This window comes from Myotis myotis, unplaced genomic scaffold (genome assembly GCF_014108235.1).
Source record: "Myotis myotis isolate mMyoMyo1 unplaced genomic scaffold, mMyoMyo1.p scaffold_m19_p_2, whole genome shotgun sequence".
Taxonomy (NCBI): Eukaryota; Metazoa; Chordata; class Mammalia; order Chiroptera; family Vespertilionidae; genus Myotis; species Myotis myotis.
In genome coordinates, this window is record NW_023416324.1 from 44,215,704 (window position 1) to 44,233,733 (window position 18,030).

At 38.7% G+C, this 18,030-nt stretch overlaps 2 protein-coding genes across 9 annotated transcripts in view; one reads left to right on the forward strand and one right to left on the reverse strand.

Moving 5' to 3' along the window:
- LOC118676034 (integrin subunit beta 3 binding protein) overlaps nucleotides 1–5,897 on the reverse strand; it is a 62,576-nt gene extending 56,679 nt beyond the window's left edge. For all 3 annotated transcript variants that reach the window (XR_004974021.1, XM_036349294.1, XM_036349295.1), the window contains exon 1: nucleotides 5,770–5,897. Coding sequence is in view for 2 of the 3 variants with exons in the window: in XM_036349294.1 (XP_036205187.1) it covers nucleotides 5,770–5,774 (5 nt within the window). In the remaining variant the exon portion in view is untranslated. The remainder of the gene's footprint in view (nucleotides 1–5,769) is intronic.
- Nucleotides 5,898–6,133: 236 nt separating this feature from the next.
- The window catches only part of EFCAB7 (EF-hand calcium binding domain 7), a 60,868-nt gene continuing 48,971 nt past the window's right edge, over nucleotides 6,134–18,030 (forward strand). For 5 of the 6 annotated variants that reach the window (XR_004974019.1, XR_004974020.1, XM_036349287.1 and 2 more), the window contains exons 1-6: nucleotides 6,140–6,279; nucleotides 8,151–8,341; nucleotides 12,200–12,411; nucleotides 13,026–13,112; nucleotides 13,680–13,875; nucleotides 14,797–14,918. Coding sequence is in view for 4 of the 6 variants with exons in the window: in XM_036349287.1 (XP_036205180.1) it covers nucleotides 8,155–8,341; nucleotides 12,200–12,411; nucleotides 13,026–13,112; nucleotides 13,680–13,875; nucleotides 14,797–14,918 (804 nt within the window). In the remaining 2 variants the exon portion in view is untranslated. Of the gene's footprint in view, nucleotides 6,280–8,150; nucleotides 8,342–12,199; nucleotides 12,412–13,025; nucleotides 13,113–13,679; nucleotides 13,876–14,796; nucleotides 14,919–18,030 lie in introns of all 6 variants that reach the window. The other variant, XM_036349288.1, reaches the window with a different exon arrangement.

Genomic DNA, 18,030 nt, shown 5'->3' on the forward strand with positions numbered 1-18,030 from the left:
TCTATTTATTTAGTTTGTCTTCCCTCCTTAACTAAGATATTTATATTATTAGCACCTTGTCTGTTAACTGGTAGGTTATGAGTTCTAAAAATGCCTGCTAAAATATCTCTCCTACTAAAGTTAAAACTCCTAGAAAGGTACAGTATCTGTTCACAATTATATCCCCAAGGCCTGACAGTGATTGGCATAAAGTTGTTCAATTAATGATTTATTATTTTTTATTTAAAACCTGTCTTAACTCCAAAAATATATTTAATTCCTTTAATTTTTATGACTCTCCAAATTCTATTTAAGGTCATTTAAATGCAGGTTCCTAAAGGATGTCATATTAACAGTCTTACCTATAGTCTCTTAGCTGGTGTGTTCTGTGGTTAGAACCAAGAGCATACCAAAATATGTTAAATTTCTCTATCCAACAGTGAAAACCTAGCTCCCATGATCCTCAATACATTTATTTGCTCAAGCCTAGAAGACACAGGAACTATTTTCATAAGTGCTAACCCATACCTCTATGAAACAAACCTACTCACCAAGATTTAATAGTCAGCCCTGGCCCAGGTGGCTAAGTTGGTTGGAGCATCATCCTGTACACCAAAAGGTTGAGGGTTTGATTCCTGGCCAGAGCACATTACCTAGGTTGCAGGTTCCATGTATTGGAGATATCTGATCCATGTTTCTCTCTCACATTGATGTTTCTCTTTCTCTCCTTCTTTATAGTAAAAAAATAAGCATATCCTTGGGTGAGGATAAAAAAGAATTTTAAAAAAAGATTCAATATTCGCCTAGTATTCTTAAAATGTAAAATGTATATACAATATTCTATTGGATGTTCAACATAGTTTTAATTTTCATTTCCCTGATGTCTAACAAAATGCTTATTTGCCATTCATAAACCTTTTTTTAAAAAATATATTTTATTGAGACAACCAAGATGGCGGCATAGGTAAACACCCGAACTTGCTGCCGTGCACAACCACATTAAAACTACAACTAAAAGACAAAACTAGTATCATCCAGAACCACAGGAAGGCTGGCTGAGTGGAAATTCTACAACTAGAAGGAAAGAGAAAAGTGCATTGAGCCCGGGAGGAGGTGCAGAGGTGTGGAAGCGGGGAGGTACAGAGACACGTACGAAAAGGGCTGGCAGCTGGGTACGCAGTTGTCTTTTTCAATCGGAGGGAGATACAAGCTCCTGACTGCTCTGAACTCCAATTCTGGGCGAGAATATGGGGACCCAGACTCATACAGAGAGAAACTGGACTGTCTGGCATCGGGCCAGAACATGAGGGCGGCTTTCTCGCAGAGGTGCTTGCAGCGTTCATTATTCCTGCATGGGGCCGCGGAACACAGACCCCGGGACCTCTCTGAGCCAGAGCAGATTGGCAGCCATTGCGGTTTGCTCCGCCCTGGTGATTCCCTGAGAACCCGCCCCACCCAATTTACAACCCCACCCAAGCTGTGCGCAGAGGCTTTTGCATGCGAAAGGCCTGGCCTTTCTCTGCCTAAAAACCTGTCAAACTGTAGCTGGGTCAGAGAACCCCAGTCCTTCCAAAAGAAGGACTAAGGCTCGTCAGCAGCCTGCATTGCTTCACAGCTGAGCCTCATCTGGGCACTGCCAAACCCCAAACAAAGAGGAAGAATCTGCAGATCTCTCTGTAGCTCCTGCTGGGTGGCCTCAGGCAGTGGCTGAATTTGCACCTCCTTGGAGATCCAAGAGACAGTGTACCCAGTGGTGGGAAACCAATATAGGGTTAAGCCTCGGACTGACTTGTTGGCAAAGTCACAAACAAGTCCCAGCTTAGAGGGCACAGCCCGCTTAGCTTAATTAGGCTTGACCTTATAACACGCCCTAGATCTTATCTGGGAAGCTAATGGGCTGAGGGAAGTGCAGGAAGTGTAACTATGGTCAAAACAAGTGAAATTCACAAGAACTGTGTAACTATGGTAACCACTACTTTGTTTATCTCTGACTCTAAAATAGTTGGTGCAGCCTGAGCAGCGGTGGAAGTCCTTCCTCTTGAGTTGGACTTACCCGCCTGGCCCCCCAATATTCTCAAATTATCTCTTGTCTTTTCTCTTCATTTGTGTGCGGCTCCTCTTCCAGATCCTGAACCCTGAACCACGTGGGACGTGGAGGGAAACATTTACAACACACAGTGGTCAGAGTGAGACCATCCAGATTATAACGCTTCACACCCATAAGAGACACACTTAGGGGGCAGACTCAGTGAGCGTCAAAGCCCCACTGAAGCAAGTCCTGCCCCATAAGGGTGTCTCCAGCGCAGAAGTTCTCCCATTGTAGACACAACTGGTCCTCTCAGTCAATTGGTCTGGAGGTCAATTATTCCAGTGATACCAACAGCAATCAAGGCTTAACTACAATAAGACTGTGCACACAGCCCAAAAAGGGGTGCACCAAGAGTGTCCAACTCAGGTAATTAGGAAGGCTGAGCCATTGGGCCCTATAGGACACCTAGCACAGAAAGCCACTCTATCAACACAGGGAAGCAGCCAAAATGTGGAGACAAAGAAACAGGTAAAAAATGACAGAAATGGAGGAAAGCAAACTACTGGATATAGAGTTCAAAACCACGGTTATAAGGTTACTCAAGAATCTTCTAGAAACCTCCGAGAAATATAGTGAGACCCTCAAGGATATGAAAAAGGACCAATTGGAAATTAAGCATACAATGACTGAAATAAAGAATATTATACAGACTCCCAACAGCAGACTAGAGGATCCCAAGAATCAAGTCAAAGATTTGAAATACGAGGAAGCAAAGAACACCCACCCAGAAAAGCAAAAGGAAAAAAGAATACAAAAATATGAAGATAGTGCAAGGAGCCTGAGGCAACTTCAAGCATACCAACATCCGAATTATAGGGGTGCCAGAAGAAGAGAGAGAGCAAGATATTGAAAACCTATTTGAAGAAATAATGACAGAAAATTTCCCCCACCTGGTGAAAGAAATAGACTTACAGGTCCAAGAAGCGCGGAGAACCCCAAACAAAAGGAATCCAAAGAGGACCACACCAAGACACATCATCATTAAAATGCCAAGAGCAAAAGATAAAGAGAGAATCTTAAAAACAGCAAGAGAAAGAAACTCAGTTACCTACAAGGGAATACCCATACGACTGTCAGCTGATTTCTCAACAGAAACTTTGCAGGCCAGAAGGGAGTGGCAAGAAATATTCAAAGTGATGAATACCAAGAACCTACAACCAAGATTACTTTATCCAGCAAAGCTATCATTCAGAATTGAAGGTCAGATAAAGAGCTTCACAGATAAGGAAAAGCTAAAGGAGTTCATCACCACCAAGCCAGGATTATATGAAATGCTGAAAGGTATCCTTTAAGAAGAGGAAGAAAAAGGTAAAGATACAAATTATGAACAACAAATATGCATCTATCAACAAGTGAATCTAAGAATCAAGTGAATAAATAATCTGATGAACAGAATGAACTGTTGATTATAATAGAATCAGGGACATAGAAAGGGAATGGACTGACTATTCCTGGGGGGGAAAGGGGTGTGGGAGATGCGGGAAGAGACTGGACAAAAATCGTGCACCTATGGATGAGGACAGTGGGTGGGGAGTGAGGGCGGAGGGTGGGGCGGGAACTGGGAGGAGGGGAGTTATGGGGGGGAAAAAAAGAGGAACAAATGTAATAATCTGAACAATAAAGATTTAATTAAAAAAAATTTTATTTAAAATTTTAATAAAAATATAAAAAAAACAAACAAAAACAAAAAAAAACACAAAAGTTCCACTTTTAATAGTTTTTTGCTTCCCCACTATCTATACAGAACGGGGTCATAGTTATCACCACTTACTAAGCAAATGCACACCAGTTTCCATTGTATTCCTATTTAGTAGGACTTTTGCTACATTATCCTTGAAGGTTCACAAAAGTGCTAACTGGATTTTTTTAAAGTGCAGCAATAGGAAGACAAGTCTTCTTGCTTAATCCTGGGGAAAGCAAAACCTTTTCAATAATCCTAACTTTTTTTTTAATATATTTTATTGATTTTTTACAGAGAGGAAGGGAGAGAGATAGACAGTTAGAAACATCGATGAGAGAGAAACATCGATCAGCTGCCTCCTGCACACCCCCCACTGGGGATGTGCCCACAACCAAGGGCATGACCGGAATCGAACCTGGGACCCTTCAGTCCGCAAGCCGACGCTCTGTCCACTGAGCCAAACCAGTTTCGGCTATAATCCTAACTTTTAAGGATCTAATTGCCCGGCAGGCATGGCTCAATGGTTGAGCACAGACCTATGAACCAGGAGGTCACCTCGAGCTGTATCCCCAGTGTGGGGGTGCAGGAGGCAGCGAATCAATGATTCTCATCATTGTTTCTTTCTCTCTTTCCCTCTCCATTCCTCTTTGAAATCAATAAAAATGTACTTTTTAAAAAAGGATATAAGTGAAACACATTTATTGATATTGTGTAGGACACCATATTAAGTGCTGAGTTTTCTTATCTGGAAATTATAGATAACAGTACCTCCTGTTTTATCTGGAAATTATAGATAACAGTACCTCCTAAAGTCCCTTTTTAGGATTCAATGAGAATTATGTAGGTAGATTGTTAAAACTGTACCAGATCACAAGGATTCAATAAATGCAGGTTATTCTTTTTTCTTTTCTTTTTAATCCTCACCCGAGGATATTTTTCCATTGGTTTTTAGAGAGATTGGAAGAGAGAGGGAAAGACAGAGATAAACATCCATGTGAGATTGGTTCTCTCCTGGGGCACTAAGGGAAGGGGTAGGGGGAACCTACAACCGAGGTACGTGCCCTTGACCAGAATTGAACCAGGACCCTTAGGTCTGCAGGCCAACGCTCTATCCACTGAGCCAAATTATTATTTCTTTACATCTTTCCACTTTCATGCCAATTCTTATTTAATACAAATATTTCCCCCTCTGTGTTGCTTTGCATTTGGCTCAAATCTAAAAATAAGAAAATAAAAATAAAAATAATAGTGGAATAAGTAAGTTACTTCAGAAATGCACAGGAGGGGGTACCTAAGTCAACCTGGGGACAAGGACTGCCAGAAAATTTCACGTGTTAGATAGTAATCCCTCCACCCCAAAGAAAAACTTATTTCCTGAACTTTTTAAAAGTTTCTATACAGCAGCAATAAAGAAACTGACGCCAGAATTGGCTACGCTTCCTGCTGTCATAGCTGGAATGCAGGTCTCTTGAGACCCAGTTCTCCTTATTTGTTGCATTGAAAAGGTGGAAATTTATTGAAGAACAAGTACAGACTCCACGTGGGGAGGGGAAAGAATCTCACAGCACAGACTCCCATGTGGGGAGGCAGAAAGAGTCCCCCAGACCCAGTTCCTGAGTTGCCCTATAGGTTTGTGGGAACTCACCACACTCATGGGCATCGTCAAATGATCTGGCGTGTTCCAATCGACTCCATCCCATTCTTGGTATGTTGACCATATCTGGAATTACTTCAAGCACTAAAATACATCACAGGCTACCGCCCACAGCCTATAAACCCAGTCAAAGGCCGTGGAGAGTCAGGATTAACGTGGACCAAGACTATCACCTAACTGCGGCTGCAAGGTGGGCAGAGGTGGGTTGAGGGTATCAAGTGGGTAAGCACCAGGAACTGTCGGCGGAGGAGACAAGTTTATACTCAGAAAAGCAGAAAAACACAAAAGGTTACTTTAAAAAACAACAAACTCTCCAGGCGCGCAGAGGGGCCCGACAAACAGCAATGCCTGGACGGAGATACCTACGGCATTTCCACACTGAGGGAAGGACCACTGCCGCTGGATCAAACTAAGCGAGCAACCTTCTCGCAGACAGAACCTCCCGGAGGAAACGCGGAACCTGAAAAGCGCGGGCGAGCCGGCGTCGACGAGGTGTCACACTCAATGTAGCCCGCCGGAAACACAGACCCGCGACAACGCATCCGAGTTCCTGCGGGGAAAGGAGGAGGGGGTGTCGGTCAGAGACCGCATCCAGCCCCTTGCAGTGCAGCCCAGGAAGGACCCTCGCTCACGATGCTGGCCATACCAGCCCCGGTGGCGGAGCAACAGGACCGTCTCTGACCACTGTGGATTAACGATCCCTAGATTCCTAGCCGGACCTTTTTGGGAGGTGCGCTGCGTCTGATTTCCGGTGGCAGCGAGGTTCAGTTGCCATGGTAATTAGAGAGAGGCCGAGGTCCGTCCGGCTTCGGTGAGCGGATCGTGGAATCCGTGCAGAGAATTGGCTGCGCCCGTTCGTCTGTAAACTGCAATTAGGTAGCGATCAAGCCGCGGTCTCTCTCTGCGCGTCGTGTCCCTTCCTGCTCAGCTTTCCTCTCACCCGCTTCGTTACCTTCTCTGTCATACTAACACCGGGTGCACGGCGGGACCTGAAATGTACGCTTAAATGCAGGCTCATGCTCTGAGAAATACAGAGAGACAGCGATGCTGCCCGGGATCAGCTGTGTGCACATGTTTCTCCGCGTGGGGACGGTGTGGCTGGCGCTCTGTTTCCACTCGGCCCTGGAAAAGCCCGAGGCGCTTGTTCGTTTATTTTTCTCGCTACCGTGTGGCTGGTTATTGATGGAGCCGTTTGCTGCAATGTGCTCTCTAGGCCCCTGCCTGGCGCTCGGGCTGGAGTTTTAAATGAAGGAGGTTTCCAAGCCTGAGGGGGTCCAGTTATATATTTATTTAAGCCTAGTTTCGGCTCCCCTCACAGAAAGGGAAAGAATAGAATTCTGTAACATTTCTGCCGGGGGATTTCCACGGGAGGGAGGCACCTTATTTGGAAAATACGTATTCGAAGACAATCCAAATAAATAAATAAAACCCATCACATTTTAAAATTGCTTGCTGCAAAATGCACGTCCTCTCTTCCTCGTTGGAACGGTTTTCTTTCCCATTTTTTTTGGAGGAGATGCGTGGACGCATATGTGTTTAAAACTCTGATGCTTAATTATCGTGATACCAATTTGCAGTAACCAGACTGTGACACCACATCCCTATGGGGTCCTTCTAAATCTGGTGTAATAGGAAAGTGTCAGGCAGGCGGTCTGTGTATTATAAATAGGGTACTTCATCCATGATAAGCGATTATTATCTTTCTTTCCCAAGTGTAAAAGACCTATATAATTCAAGAAGGTGCAAGTGATTTAGGCCTCTTGAGTAAGAATCCAATGAGTCCTGAAGGGGACCCTACCTGTGTCGTCTTATTGTTGAACTTGAAATATTCAATTTATTAGGCTGGAATGTATTTTTTAAAGTCAAAGCTGGGTAAAATAATGTTGGAAGCTGTTAGACGGCCAGCACGATTTAGTGCCTCATTGTAACTATTGTACAAGAAGCCTTCATGCACATTAATAAAGAAGCAACGGTTACTGAAATTTACTGACTTTGGCTACCTACTGTTCAGTTGGTGACTCTGCCCCTCAATTTTCTCATCTGTAAAATGGACTAAAAATACCTGACCACTGTAGTAGGGATACATCATGATGTATGACAGTTTTTTAAGCTCTTATGAGCAGAGGTGTTATATAAACCCAAAACATTATTGTTAGTAATGGAACACAGTAAAATCTCATAACACTATAAATGGGATTTTTAAAAACCAGTCATGTAAAATGTGGGGCTGCATTATTGAAAGGTTAGTGAAATGACCTGCTTGATCCTGCTGTGGAGATGGATGCCAACTGCCAATCACATTACATCCACGATCTTGTTACTATGGCGTTTCACTCTCTGTACAGCTTCTTTAGCACTTAATTTGTGCCAAGCACTGTTCTGGATGCTTCACATATATTAACTTACTAGTATTTAATCCTCATGACAATCCTATGAAGAGTCTTAACTGACTGTCCTGTTATTTTGAGAGAATAGATGTAGGTTTTTCCTTTCCTATGATTCTTTGTATTTGTTACATCTTTGTTTTGGTTTTGTTCTTTGGTATATACATATATATTAATAAAGCAGAAACTTTTCTAGTTTACCAGATAATACAACCTTATGCATAATATAATGTTCATCTTTTTTTCCTCCACAACTAAAAACTCTAATGTCTTGATCCTCCTGCTCTCATTTGAAAGGCAAGATGACATTTGCACTTTAGGGGATTAACATTTACTAAACCAGTTTTTAAAATTATTTTTTAGTAGAATGGCCATCAGTCCAGGAAGTGATGCAGCCTTCTCCAGTCAGAAATCATCGCTTTCCGAGAGTCCTCGAACAAAGAAATATCCACTAACTGAAGAGGAGATATTTTATATGAACTGTAGAGCTGCCTACTTAACTGTTTTCAAAAGCAGCTTAGAAAACATTATTTCTAAAGACCAACTTTACTTAGGTAAAAAATAAAAAGTATTTTGCCTTATTTGTTGAAAGTTAATTAAATCAGAAAGACTGGAATTAGAATTATGTTGTCAAATCATCCCAATTTTAGTTTGAGCAATGGAACTACTACATTATGCTATCATGCTATTTTATATAGTTACATATTGTAGCATCTTCAAAATAAAACTTTCAATGTTTATGCAGGATAGAATTGTACTTTTAAACCTGTCAATTACTTTCAAATTTTTTTAAATTCTCATTTTGGTACAGGAAGATTGACAATAGAATTAAAACACTTTCGGCATCTGAATAGCTACTCTGAATTTGACCTATATTAAGGAAAATGTAAAGGATATATAACAATGGGGTGAATAGCTATAAAAGAAAAGTATTAGGAAACTAGAGGCCTGGTGTACAAATTTGTGCACGGGTGGGGTCCCTCGGCCTGTCCGGCGATTGGGGCTGATCAGGTCCGGCTGGCGGGGGGAGGGACCGCAGGAGGTTGGCTGTGGGAGTGCACTGACCATAGAGGGCAGCTCTTGCGTTGAGGGTGGTCAGTGCGTGTCATAGCAACCCTGGTGGTCAGTTCACGTCATAGCTACCAGCCAGTTGTCCGGTTCTAACAGTCGCTTCAGCTTTTATATATATAGACTAGAGGCCCAATGCACGAAGATTTGTGCAAGAATGGGTCTTCCTTCCCCTGGCTGCCGGCACCGCTTTTGCTTCAGCCGGAGCCGCCTTTCTGCCTTTGCTCCGGCCTGGAGCTGCCCTTCTGCCTTCCCACGCTGCCAGAGGCCCGGAGCAGCTGGGGCGGTGCGGAATGCCCGCATCATCACCATGCCCGCCCCCCCCCCACCACCACCCCCGGCCACTTGGTGCCTGCGCACGTGCGCGCTGCCCACAGGCCCGCCATCCTTGTTGGGTTAATTTGCATACTCCTGATTGACTTGGGGTGTTGTGAAAGTATGGCCAATTTACATATTTGTCTATTATTAGTGTAGATAACTGAATTTTTAAAAATATATATATTTTATTGATTTTTTACAGAGAGGAAGGGAGAGGGATAGAGAGTTAGAAACATGGATGAGAGAAACATCAATCAGCTGCCTCCTGCTCACCCCCCACTGGGGATGTGCCAGCAACCAAGGCACATGCCCTTGACTGGAATCGAACCCAGGACCCTCCAGTCCGCAGGCTGACGCTCTATCCACTGAGCCAAACCGGTTAGGGTGAAATACCATTTCTTTACATGGGCTTTTGACTTCAAATAACTTCACTGAGGTCCTACTTGTAGTCCCAGCATTTATTTATTTAAATATATTTTTATTGATTTCAGAGAGAAAGGGAGAGGGGGAGAGAGAGAGAAACATCAATGAAGAGAGAGAATCATTGATAGAGTGCCTCCTGCAGGCCTCCTACTGAGGATCGAGCCCACAACCCAGGCATGTGCCCTTGTCTGGAATCAAACCTGCGACCCTTCAGTCCACAGGCTAAAGCTCTATCCACTGAGCCAAACCGGCTAGAGTGTATCCCCAGCTTTTAAAGCAAGCATGTCAAACTCAAAGGCTAACACGGGCCAAGTTTACGTGGGCCGCAAAAAAACAAAAGCTTCAATTTTCATAGGAACGTAGGTTTATTTCAATGGAGACATGCTGAATACAAAAGGCTGAAATAAACGAGTAATCGTTAACATAAAATAATAGAACATTTTAATAAAAATTAACATTTTTTCTTGAACATTACCTTACCAGACACTGAATAACTGCACAAAATTAATAAGCGCCATGCAAATAAACCTATTTTTCTTGTTCTCTGAAAGCCAAATATTTCCTGTTGCGCACACCAAACAAGTCAGTCCAAGACTAATGACATGGCAATTAGTCTAAAAATTTGCTAAAATATTTGCTGCTAGTATTAGTGGAGAGAAATGGTGCGCCTGCGCATAAGGTGCGTAAGGGAAATGAATGCAACATGATTATAGTAATCAGTCATTAGCAAATGTTGTAGTTTGTTATTAATAATTATGTATAACCGGGTATTGTAAAACTTAAGTTACAAAATTTTTATTAAAACGTTTCTTACATGTCATTATATTGGCTGGCCCGCATAAATGTTCGTATTGGGCCGCATGTGGCCTGTGGGCAGCGAGTTTGACGTGCTTGTTTTAAAGGGTAAAGGTTGGCTGGCGATGGAGTACTAAAACATTTATCTTTATCTTCTTGATAGATGAATTAAGGAATTGTCCATTTATAAACTAGGCAAAATACTGCTCTTTATTCCTAGGTCAGCATGGTAATCAGTATTTTTGTCTACATCCAGAATAAACCTGTGGAAATAAAAAAAAAATTATATTATCTCCACTGTTACAAATTTCCACAAAGGCTTTCTAGGTGAACAGAAGATGTCAATTACTACAGCTACACCTTTTGTAGCTCTGAAAGGCACCTCTAGATGATGAACTTGTTTCTATTCCTGTGCCAAAGTTTTGTCTAGAAATGATGCACTAGTATAATCTGGAGGATGGGGACATTTCTCTTGGTCTATGGACTTCTAATATGTTATGAACTATACATCATGACCACAGGTAGCAATTTTACACTTCAGGTGTGCACTTTCTATTGAAATTATAAAACTTAGGAGCCAAGGAGCTTGTGTCTCTGGAAAATAAAAAAATCACACTGTTATGCCTGTGCACAGTGGAAGTTCAATATAATGGGCTCACAGATGTCTCTATTATTTTTTATATCTATATCTATATCTATGTCTATATCTATATCTATATCTCTATATCTATATCTATATCTCTATATCTATCTATCTATCTATCTATCTATCTATCTATGAAAAATATATATGCCCCCTCCTTGGGATCAAGACCGCAACCCAGGCATGTGCCCTGATTTGAAATCAAACTAGTGACCTCTGGGTGCATGAGTCAACACTCAAGCACTGAGCCACACTGGCCTGGCTATAGGATTATTTTCAAATGTTTTGGATAAAAATAAAAAGTGGTTTGACCATTGTAGCTCTACAATTGTCTTCCCTTAAGTTTGTTGACATTCTTGATTTTTAGTAGGGCTATAGCTGTAACTAGATATTTTTTGTGCCTATATTTGACATTTGGGGCATGATGTTCTTGAAATTATAATATCTAGCAATGATGAACATTTTAGATATCATGCCTTGGTGACAGTACTGTTTTCAAACTAATTATTTCTTTATTCCATTAAGATATTTGTTGAACCAGAAAAAGTAATAATTTATGATTTTATGGTTATTCTTATGTCCTCAAAACAATCAAGTAGATGGTTGTTTTTTAATCTTTTATTTTCTCCAAGCACTGTTATGAAATAAATAAGGTAATTAAACCATGTAGGTTGAGAAAAACCTGTCAGAATAGGAAAAATCTATTTAATTCTGGCATTAATAAATCAATAATCTTTAGTTGGATATATATATACTTATACATATATATTTATATATATATGTTGGAGCAAAAGTAGGTTATTCATATAGAAAATAATACAGCAATTAATAAATAATAGTACAAGAATAAACTATTTCACATACAACTATATATTAGCAAAATCAAAGGTAATATATTTGTATTTGTGTACTTTTATATAATATTGTAATCCTATATAATAAAGAGCTAATATGCTAATTAGACCAGACAGCTGAATGACCTTCCAGAATGACCAGTGGGCAGGGAAGCGGGGCTCCGAGGGCCAAGGCAGTCAGGGCTGCGAAGGCCTACCCTTGCACGAATTTTATGCATCGGGCCTCTAGTATATAATGATTTAAAGAAAAAATGTACTTAAGTACCAATTCCAAATGTTACTTTAAAAATAATTCTTGTTTTATTGGGCAGCTCTTCAGCATGCAGGAAGAAATCCATCCCAAAAGACTATTGATAAATATTGGACTCCTCAAACTGCCAAACTGAATTTTGATGATTTTTGTATAATTTTAAGAAAGGAAAAACCTACTTCAAAAGCAGAACTGCTAAAATCATTTAAACAATTAGATGTAAATGATGATGGCTCTATTTTACACACTGACCTTTATAAACTTCTAACAAAGGTAAGATCTGTGAAACAGTTTTGTAATATGAGTATTTTGCAAAAACTTGGAATCTGCTTTTGGCAACCAAAGTCCACATTAAAAATAACAATTTCATTGGCAGGTGAAATGAATCATGTATGTGTTGTTTATAAAGTACCTAAGGATCTTTCTGGATGAAAGGTGCTTTGTAAATACAAGATAACGTGTAAAATTGAGCCCACTTTGCAATCCCCTTGTGTTTCCATGCAATTCTTTTCCTGCTCAGAACTCTGTAAATCAGTGATTCATATGTGATAAATAAAAGAGAAACAAAGTATTAATGGGATTCAGAGTTGATTCTCTTTCTTGGTACAATGTAAGAAAGTATCATCATTGTAATTTTAATAGTTATTACTGGATCTATGTTACACATTGTTCAAATTTAGTATATTGAAATTCAGCACACATTTACAAAATTTTATAAAATTGTGAAATTTTATATGTTTTATTCTTACTTGACATAGTACTCATTCTGAGATTTATAAGGAAACCATGTAGTCAAACTTATAGAAAAGATTAAAATGAATTTCCACTCTCCCCATGCATAGCAAAGTAATAGTCATGTTGTTTTGAAATAAATATTGTTTTTTCAGAAAGGTGAGAAGATGACTCAAGAAGAAGTAAATGCTGTAATAAATTTGGCCGATGTAAATGCTGATGGCAAATTTGACTACATCAAGGTACATAAGTTCACATTGATGTAAATTTGCTTACTCTGTAGAAGTGTTTTTAAAAGAGCACATTTTTAAAATGTTGGCAATAACATACTTGTATATTGTGTACTGATTATACTTGAAATTTAACCTCTCCATTCCCACAATTGTAATCTGATGACTACATTAAAATAATATAACCAAGTTAAAATGCATGCACACTCACACAATGTACCCATGCAAAAACAGAGACTCCTCAGGTATATGCTTTTCTGGGGTGGAAGAATCATAAAATTACTTAGAACAAATGCAAGTCTACATGTGTTGTAAAAAAATAATAATAAACCACCTCTCTTTGTGTAACATTTTATTTTCACCCAGAGTATGCCTTCCTCAATGAATCATGGTTGCATTTCACTAGGTCACTTGAGGGTGGTCAGTCTGACTCAAGAAAATAAAAGGAGTACCCTCGTTCAATAGGAAACATATTCCATCTATCAGTCTATTCCTTGCCTACTAATGTGCATTTGCTTTCTCCTCCCAAATGTATGATTGACTGTTTTAGCAACTGGACTACTTTCTTATTTCCTGTAGTTTTGTAAATTATATATGATAACCAATGAGCAGTGCCTCAAGACTACTCTAGAAAAACTGGAGGTTGACAGCAAACTGAGACGTCAACAGTTTGGAAGCCACATTGAAGGGTTCCCTGAAAGGGACCCATCACCAGTACCAAAACCATCGCCTAGAATCATAAGAAAAACTGATCAGGAAACATTCTCAAATAAAGGTATTTACTTTTTTTAAAACTTAATTGTTGACACTGTTACAGATGTCCCCATTTCCCCTCCTCTTTAGCTGCTCCCTGGCCCCCCTTCTCTCTGGCCATCACCTCACTGTTGTCTGTGTCTATGGGTTATGGATATAGTACGTTCTTTGGCTAATCTCTTCACCTTCTTTCATCCAGTTCCCTCCCTGACAGCTATCAATCTGTTCCATGTATCCATGCCTCTGGTTCTATTTTGTTGGCCAGTTTATTTTGTTCATTGCATTCCACATATAAGTGAGATCATATGGTATTTGTCTTTCTCTAACTGGCTTATTTCACTTAGCATAATACTATCCAGGTCCCTCATGCTGTTGCAAAAGGTAAGAGTTCCTTCTTTTAAGGCTGTGTGGTATTCCATTGTGTAAATGTAGCACAGCTTTCTTATCCACTCATCTACTGATGGGCACTTGGGCTGATTTCAGATCTTGGCTATTGTAAATAATGCTGCTACGAACTAAGAATTTTTTCATCAGGAATGTAGGGTTATATTCAGATAAATTTTTCCTTCATCTTCACTTATTAGTGATAAAACAAATGAGAATCCAACTTTTGTCAGCTATCATTTTTACACTCTCTTAGCTGTAAAAATCTATTGAAGTAAAATTTTATAATGGAACTTGATTTGACTGTGCTCATTATATTTTATTAAAACTAAAATTCAAGCTAAAAGATGACATATTGAAATAAAGAATCTTGTTAGTAGCCCATAAATTAGGGACCTTTACAGTTTGATAAATATAAAACTTCTGACTTTATTTCAATAGGAAGAACAAAGAATACAAAATTAATACATAGACTGCTTATGCTACTTTGTATTTAACAACAAACTTTCTATTGACAGCTTTTAATATTGGGAGACCAAATAACTATTACTTGTTGCAGGTGATTCCAGGAGTTCTTTACTGGCAACAAGCAGAAAGTTCAAAATATCTGTTTCTTTCACAATTACCATGGAGGCTAATAGTAACCGAAACTCAAAGTTAACTGAGCCAAACTCAATAAAGGTATAGTATTTTAAATTAATAGATAAGAGTTTTTCTAAAAAAATTGACATAAAGTTTATTAATAACTATTTGGTGTCTACAGGGAACCAGTAAAATTTGTGACATAAATTTTTGAGACTTTTCTGAGGATTGCAGCATTTCTACCTGTAAACCAGCTCTAATATTTTAAAGTGAAAATTATGAATAAGAATATTATTAAAAGGTCTTCGGTTTAAAGATGTTCACTCTTTAATTTTTGAATTTGATGAACAGATTATCTAATTACTTTACCAAGCAATTTTTTTGTTTTAACAAATACTTTTCATAGGTGTTTCTTATACATAAATCATTCATTTAATATCAATTCCTATGAGAGAAAGACAACAAAGTCACTTTGCTAAGTCAATATTTGTAGAGTGTTAATATTGATCTTCTTCCTTTGTTTTCCCTTTCTAGATTCAACCTTTACCAGTTTTCTTTCAACAGAAAATAATAGCTACAAAAATATAAAACATTAACTGGAAACTGCTAGGATACATTAAAAATGTGTACCTAGAGACCTCTGTAAAAGGGGGAAAAATGGTTATGACCACATACTATAACTGCTGTTAGAAAACTGAACTGATTGTTCTCAAGAGCTACATTTTTGTTTCAAATAACAACTCTGTATTTGTAATTGAACTCTGAAGTCCCTTATATCTTTAAATTGCTAGACAGTGACATTTGTTCTATATTAAAATTTTAAAACATTATCTCCAAGGAATTTTGTTCAGACTGTTTAGGAAGCTATACACCCTAAGCAATTTGGTGTGTATGTCCAACATGTTCACATACAATATTTTGTGTACCAGCAATATTATTTTCCACTAATAGAAGCTTTTTGTATTTTGAAACTAAATTAGATGTTAATAAAATTAATTTATTTAAATAATTGTGGTTTACCTGATTCAAGGTATAAATAAATATAAGTTTAGCTAGTGTGAAGAGAAAGATAAATAAATATTAATGTGGATTATATTAAAGCCATAGTAAAACTTTTTCTCTATATCATGCGCTTATTAATTGGGCCCATATCAAACAATTCCTTTAATTTAATTTTATTCAACAATTACTTACTAGAAAGGTAGTGTATGCCAGCTATTTTGTTTAGTTACAAAATATGGGTCTTGAATTTTAAAAAATGAAATTTTTCATTAGATTATTAATATACCAATGTAATATAGCATAGTATTTCATTTATTCATTAATTTATTTAACAAATATTTATTGAGTGACCACTCTGTTCCAAGCACTATTGTAAGTGCTGCTTGAATCTTAGCTTTCTCAATTAATAACTGTGTGACCTTTGGCAAATTAGTCAGCAATCTTTCTGAGTCTCAGTTTCCTAATCTATAAATTGGGGATAATTATACATAGTGTCCTTTTTGAAATATTAAATCATCTAACATATATAAAGCATTTAGCACAGTGCCAGGGACATAGTATTCACTTTAATAAATAATAGTATTGTTAATATTATTACAGAACTAAGAAACATCTGTAGGTCTTTATAAAGGAGTAACATAATAAAAGTATAATTTAAGAAAAGTTATTCTATTGTATACTGTGTACAGAGACCTCACCTTAGGAAGACTATCTGAGAAGCTGATAGAGTTATTCAGATATAAAGTAATGATAGTTAGAAGACTTGACTTGGGATGGTGAACATACAATACAATACAATATACAGTTGCTGTTTTATAGAATTTACACCTGAGACCTATATCATTTTATTAACCAATGTCACCCCAATAAGTTCAATTAGAAAAGTAGTGAAAGAGAAGAAAAGTAAAACAAAGTAATGGTAGTTAGACCTATCATGATAGTTAGGGAAGTACCTGAACATACTAAGGGAGGGACAGAGCTAATAGACAATGCCAAAATTAGTATGTAAGCCACAGTGACTGTATAACAAAAGACTACTTAAGTTTTGCATCTAAGACATTAAGAGCAAGGAATGGTGCTGATGATAATTGGGAATTAGGTAAAAGATACTAGGAGGATTTAATGAATAAAAGAAGATAGCATATTGTCAACATTTAAACCAATGTTGTTTACTCTCTCATATTTCTTAGATGAGCTAAAATAATTTTTAAAAAAATCCATGATTCTTTTGTTATTCAGCAGAATTCAGTTCTTTGTTTGCATTTTACTTCGAAGCTACTTCATAAATCTTGTAAATCGTATATATTTCTTGAGTTTCATAACAACTCTGAGAAGTACTTGGTTATGAGTATAATGTATAATTTGTTTTAATTGAGATTGATAGAATAAGTTGCTAAAATAATTGTTAAATCATATTTGCTGGGGTCCAACCCCAGCAGGTCCAGGGGTCCCCAAAGGTGTGGACGGAGTCGGCGAAGAAGGAATGACACGGAGACACAGCGTTCAGTTGATCAGCAGCCTAGCCAGGTTCCTCTAGCCAGAATCTCCAGCCAAGTTCTGGTCTGGATCTCCAGCAAAGTTCTGGTTAGGATCTCCAGCCAGGTTCTGTGTCCATGTTCTCTTGCTAGGTTCTCCAGCCAGGTTCTGTAGCCATGTTCCCTCACTAGGTTCTCCAGCCAGGTTCTGTCTAGGATCTTTTGCCATGTTCTCTGGCTAGGTTCTGTCTCTAGGTTCTGAGGCCAGTTTCTGTCCAGGATCTTTTGCCATGTTCTCTCCAGCGAAGTTCTTCTGTCTCTAGGTTCTGTGTAGGTTCTGTCTTCTTGGTTCTGTTTTCTAAGTTCTGTGTTGTTGTCTCTGTATTTATACCAGTTGATTCCAATCCTATCAATCTCTATTCCAAAGGTTAGGGTGTTTCTTATCTCCATTCCAGGGAGTAAAGATTATGTAGTTTAAGCATGATTGTTCGTAGTTAAAGTGATTAATTACCCGCCTGGCACTTAGTTAAGAGGTTTTATTCCCTCCCTAACTTCAGGGGAAAATCCCTACCTGGGAAACAACCTTTCTCAGAGACCTCGGTTAAAACACATAGTGCCAAGAAGGTGAGCAAACATATTAAGAACAGTATGCCATATATGCCAGGTCCCTTGAAACAGCAAGCATGGACCGGCTCCCGGCACATATTTATTCAAATACTTTAAATCTATTTTAA